The 5,902-nt window shown below is 38.7% G+C and overlaps 1 protein-coding gene across 1 annotated transcript; it reads right to left on the reverse strand.

Annotated features, from left to right (window-relative positions):
• Positions 1 to 591: 591 nt before the first annotated feature.
• Positions 592 to 2,043, reverse strand: LOC101892747 (uncharacterized). The gene is made up of 2 exons (XM_011296509.3): positions 1,968 to 2,043; positions 592 to 1,897 (listed from the first exon to the last, which is right to left on the reverse strand). Exons 1-2 carry the CDS (start codon positions 2,026 to 2,028, stop codon positions 825 to 827), a joined length of 1,134 nt encoding a protein of 377 aa, XP_011294811.2. The 5' UTR covers positions 2,029 to 2,043; the 3' UTR covers positions 592 to 824.
• Positions 2,044 to 5,902: the final 3,859 nt, after the last annotated feature.

Consider the following 5,902-nt stretch of genomic DNA (forward strand, 5'->3'; position numbering starts at 1 on the left):
CACTTCTTTACTTTTCGAACCATTTCTGCTGATGTTGCTATTTTCTTCCGTCCACTTCCCTAACGTCGGGCTACGCTACCAGTATCACCAGTATCATGTTAACGATCGATGGTATAAAAGTTAATGAAATCACACAATCACGCATGAAATAATTTTTTTCTGCAAAATTCTCCCCAAAATGCTTTTGTACACTTGTGTGTTCCTAAATGATCTGTTTTTGGTTAATTTCAGCCCCTAAATATTTTGCAATCATCTTCAAAAACAATAGGCTTCTATTCTGACTTTAACCCCACCTCCATTTTCAATTTCGTGAGGATCGGACCATAATTGCAACCTGTAGCGTGATTACAAATTAACATGGACAGACGGAGGGACATACATAGCTAGAGCCACTCAGCTCGGCGAAATAGAAAGATCCATATATGGTTTCCTAAGTGGGGGACTAACAACACATAGTGTTGTAGGGTATAAGAAATAATTATGGTCATTTTTCTGTACAGGTCCAGTGTTTTTATATTCGATATTTTGATGATTTTATTAACACAATTTTCAATGAACTTTTAAATATTGAGAGTTCCCAGTAGATATGAAAATTGAAATTTATTCTTACATATAACGATGGCGCCCAATATTTGGTATTCAATGTTCTAAAGAACAGAATTCCATCTACACTTATAGACACATTTTTAAATGTGTTCCTATCAACAATTTTGTTAGTTTTCGTAAAATTCACACAAATTTCTTCTTGTCGAAATTCGAACATTAGTATTCTGAAATTTTCATTTCGAAGAAATGTTTTTCAAAGGACACCACATGGTATGAAATTACAAAAAAGCTATGAAGGTGGATGGTCTGCTGCTGACAGAACACATTTTGGCAAAATCACCCACCTGTTGCACAAAATGTCTGTAGCCGCAACAATACGAAACACAAGATCCTGGCTCCTCATCCAAAGTAAGACCGGCAGGACAAGCTGTAATTCGGCAGATATTGCTGTACTGTATGGCTGGTAAACTGGAAACATCGTTTAGAGTGGCGAAGACATAGCATTCTCCCTGGTACCTCACAACTTTGTACATCCACATTGGCATGGGATTCTTCTCATCTGGCATCAGATACATGGGAACAAACCGATGAGTTTGGCTGTGTTGCAGATAGAGTACATCATGAGTGCCAGTCACAACGGTAGCATAGGTATGCTTGTCAGGTAAGCGATGGATCCAATTCTCTATGCGCTTCCAATTGCGAAGGTTACAGCCCCGGAACATCGGCACTACATTCATGTACAAAAACGTCGCATCCATTTGATCGTAGGTAAGGAAATCTTGCGAATTGGCCATGTGTCCACGTTGCACCGCATAGTCTCGATTTGACTTAACATAGGTCTGTCCGTCACCCAGCAAAGTCTGAAATGTCTTGTATATTTCGTCGGAGCCGAAAGAGTCGGCACGGGCTCTATTCGGATTGCCCAGAAGTTTAAACTGCGGTCGTTGATAGTTCCCGGTGGGTAAATTGAAGCCATACGCCTTGTGAATACTGTACAGAACCGTTTCTCTTGATGTGCAGTAGCAGATGGTGTAGAGTGTCACAGTAAAGCCGGTCGCAAAGCTATACACCATATCGTATAACTGCCCATTGGCACCATCTGCAGAGCATGCCTTGTATTGCGGCACCACGGACAAGCTCAAACGTTCGGAACACACTGCATCGTATGGCAACTGTTCCAGTGTTCCTTTGGTGCACTTCAAATCCCATGCAGCCGAATGCTCATTACAATAGAGCGTCAAAGTTCCACCATCTGCTATATAATCGGTTCGGAGAAGATCATTGTTGCTCAAAAAAATCCAATTGCGATTCATGATGGAATCCGTCAGTTGACAGTTTTGTCCCAACACCACTGGAACAGTTCGGAAAATCAAAATCAGTCAATCAATCAATTTCGATTTGAATAGCATTTAAATATTTACCATTTGATAGTGCCGAGAAAGTGTACAAATAACAAAGTTTTGAAAATATTCCATTTTTCATTCTACAGCAAATAATTGAAAGCGAATTCAGAATATATACTATCACTCAGCTCATCTATTGTTGTAGAATGCCATGTTTGAGGCGCTTTTATAGGAACTACCGATCCATATGAGATATTTCATGCTAGAAACAGTAATGTGATTGAATAATTGACTGACCAACCAATCAATGCCCAGGTGAAACCGCGCACAGAGAGGTTAAATCACAAAAAGAAGATTAATTGAAAACAAGTAAGCAAAAGCTATAACCGTGCGGGGCCGACCATGTGATACCCTACAACACTACAATATGTTTCAAGCCCCCTTATGTCCAAATCCCTTTTGGAAAATTTCGCTTTTGAAATTATGTCATGGAGCACTACCCGATATTACCCTTAGCATTTTGACCAAGGACATTTGCCCAATATTTATGCATTCCGCCGTGCTATTAGTTGTTATGTTATATGTTACAGCTAAATATAATCCAATGGCCATCCAAAATGCTAGAATTCTTCCCTGTCTTTAACTCTCTTCTCAGGCGTGCCGATTGGCTTTAATTGTGTGATCAGGATTTTGTTTCTGCTTTTTGTTTCATTTGATCCCCTAAATATTTTGCGAACATCTCCAAAAGCAAGAGGCCCATCTGTATCTCCAAATTTAGACTCATGTATACAATTTGCTTCTGTACGATATTTGGCTGTATTCGTCAACGAAATCACACAAAATGAGTGCTCCATTCCACCCGCCGTCCTTAACTCTAACTTCATGCCAGATTTCGTGTCCTTTGGTTTCCATTTGTGACCTTTATAACGGATGCAAAATCAGGAACATTTTTAGTTGGTGGTCCATTTCAACCCCTAAATATATTGCGGCATCTTTGAAAACAATAGGCCTAGCCCTTCTGACCCTAACCCTACCCTTGCGAAAATGTTCGTGAGGACGTGACGATAATCTGGATATAATAACCCCAACCTGTGTTGTAAGGAGAAAAAATATAACAAAATGTATACTTCAATATTATAAGTCAAATTGAAAAAATCGCATGCGATAAGAAAGAAATTAATAAATAAAGAAATGTCACAAAATACTACAAAATCTATATTAACATTTTATTCCTTTATGCCAAGAAAGTATTCTAAACTGAGAAAATTTGTCCAAATCGGTCCAGCAATTCTCGAGATATGACCATTCTAGCTAACATCCCTTACCTTTGTATATATACGTTGTATATATTTCGCTATATATATCCGATATATTTACTATCGGCATCTAAGTAAAGGTCAGGATTGAACTGTTCGTCTATTTGCGATTTCGCTGGGATTAAAAATATTCGCGGTTTACTGGAAAAGTTGACTTTTATTTGACACAAATTTAATAGTCTATTTCAACCACTAAATATTACCCGATGACCATCAAAATTGGAAGGCTTCTGCTCAGCCCTAAGCTCTAGCCCCATGCTAACTTCCACATCGATTGGTCTATAATTGCGACCTGTAGAGCAACAGCTATATTTTGTACTTTATATGAGATACAGGGTGAGATAAAAAAACTGCAAAAAAGTCAAACGCCATAATTATTATATTTTTTTCTAATTTTTATTGAATGCAAGTAAAAAAATGTCGAAACTAGCATCAAATTTTAGAATAAGTTTAGATTTGTTCGAATTGGTCACCTTTGGCACGAATTATGGCCTTCAAACGGTCAATGAAACCGTCACACTGTCCGGATGTTGCTCAGCGGTATTTTGGCCCATTCCCGGCGAGGCGCTTGCTTGAGATGATCGACACTTTTGAATTTTTTAGTGCCAACCTTGCTTTCCAAAACACTCCAGACTTAATTGTCCAATGGATTGGTATCCGGAATTTTTGGTGGCCATTGTGCGCTGGAAATGAAGCGAGGAACCTCATTGTGCAACCATTCTTGGGTGGCGCGTGCTGAGTGCGATGGTGCTGAGTCCTGTTGGAATGTCCAAGGTCTGCGGCCAAAATGTTTGCGTGCCCAAAGGCTTTATTACACCCTCCAGAATATTTTCGCGATAATATTCGGCATTTACTCTGATGCCACGGTCGAGTAATTCGAACGGAGAGCGACCACCGGCGGTTATGGTGGCCCACATCATCACCATGGCCGGTGCTTGAGTTCTGGTGGCCAACCGAAGGTGCACATTTTTAGCTGACCTCTTTGGCAAGTAAACACGATCATTTTGTTTGTTTACAAACTACTGGACAACGAATGTTTTCTCATCGGAGAAAACCAAATTCGGCAGTTCACCATTATCGGCCACACGAAGAAACTCTTTAGCCCTTTTAAGCCTATTTTCTTTCTCTTGCGGTTTAATTTCTTGCACTTTTTGGAATTTTTATGATGTTACCCCGAGCTCATTTTTCAATATTTGCCGAATGGAATATTGCGATATGTTCAGCTCACGAACCATTTTTCGGCCACTGCGACGCGGGTTTCGGTCGCTTCTTTATTGTTCGAAGCATTCCTGCTAATGTTGCCATTGCATTCCGTCCACTTCCTAGACGTCGTAGATGGCATTTTCGACTCTCTGAAATGAAACATCTCGTTCGAATACATTCCACATTTGAAACTATTGGACTCATTTTTATACCCTCCACCTTGGAGGGAGGGTATATGAACTTTGTCATTCCGTTGAAGTCGCGATACAGCCCACATTATTTGACGTAGAGCATCAACATTTAGCGGAACAATTTGTATTGTATCTAGGATGATTGGGGGCTATACCATGTTTGGTATAACGATGCCTCCCGATATTCGGTATTTTGATAATTTTTACCACATTTTCCCACGAATTTGTCTAAAAATTGTTATAATAGGCTCTACCTCGTATAGCGAAACATTATATGTATAGGTCCACGTTCTGGTATATCCCTCATACAACGGTGTCTCTCGATATTCGGTATTTTGATTTTGGAATTTGTGGGTCATAATGGGTTTTAGCTCAGGTGGCGAAACATTATATGTATATTACCACGTATATCCCCCATATAACGGTACCTGCTAATATTCGATATTTTGATAAAAATTGGTATTTTCAGTTTATAATAGGTTCTAGTCCGGTGACAGAACCTTGAATATTTAGTTCCACGTTTTCCTATAGCGCACATATAACGATACCCACCGATATTAGGTATTTTGATAGTCCTTGTCAGATTTACCCATATAATTGTTTCAAATTTGTTATTTTAGAATATTTGATAGATGACTATCCTTAAAGTATAAAATTATCTATAGAGGGTCTCGTTTAGGTACGACCCCATATAACGGCCTCATTCACTTTATGGTCTGATAAGTTTAACTGAATTACCCAAATGGTCTTACTGGTATATGAAGTTTACCACAAGGAGATCCTTCGATAGAGGAATAGAAATAAAACATTTATATTTTCAAACCAAATACCAACATCTTACATGCCTCTATCATTTGATTTCAACATTAAGCCCCTGTATTTGTAAGCTAGAATTTCTGAACCAAAAACCTTTAAACCCAATATCAACATTTGGCTTATGATTTTATGTTTCATCAACTGTCGCCCTTTTTAATATTCCCCAAGTTAACATCCATTAAAAGGCCACTGACATTTGAGTCATATCTCATATTTCACATTATTAGGCCCGACACTCAATTATCATTAACATACATACATACGTGCATATTTATCCATTAAATGTCATTTTATTTGAAAAATAGTCTTGACCATAATTTGCAGATAATTTCCTATTTTACTCAAATTTCCGTAGCCATTTCAAAAAAAAATGATGACTCCCGTTTATGTTGCCCCAAAATCACAACGACGTGCTATTTAAGGACTAACACGAGCCAGCGTATCCTGTGGACATTAACTCCAGATTACGACAACATAATGGGGTTGT

This window comes from Musca domestica, unplaced genomic scaffold, assembly GCF_030504385.1.
Source record: "Musca domestica strain aabys unplaced genomic scaffold, Musca_domestica.polishedcontigs.V.1.1 2, whole genome shotgun sequence".
NCBI lineage: Eukaryota > Metazoa > Arthropoda > Insecta > Diptera > Muscidae > Musca > Musca domestica.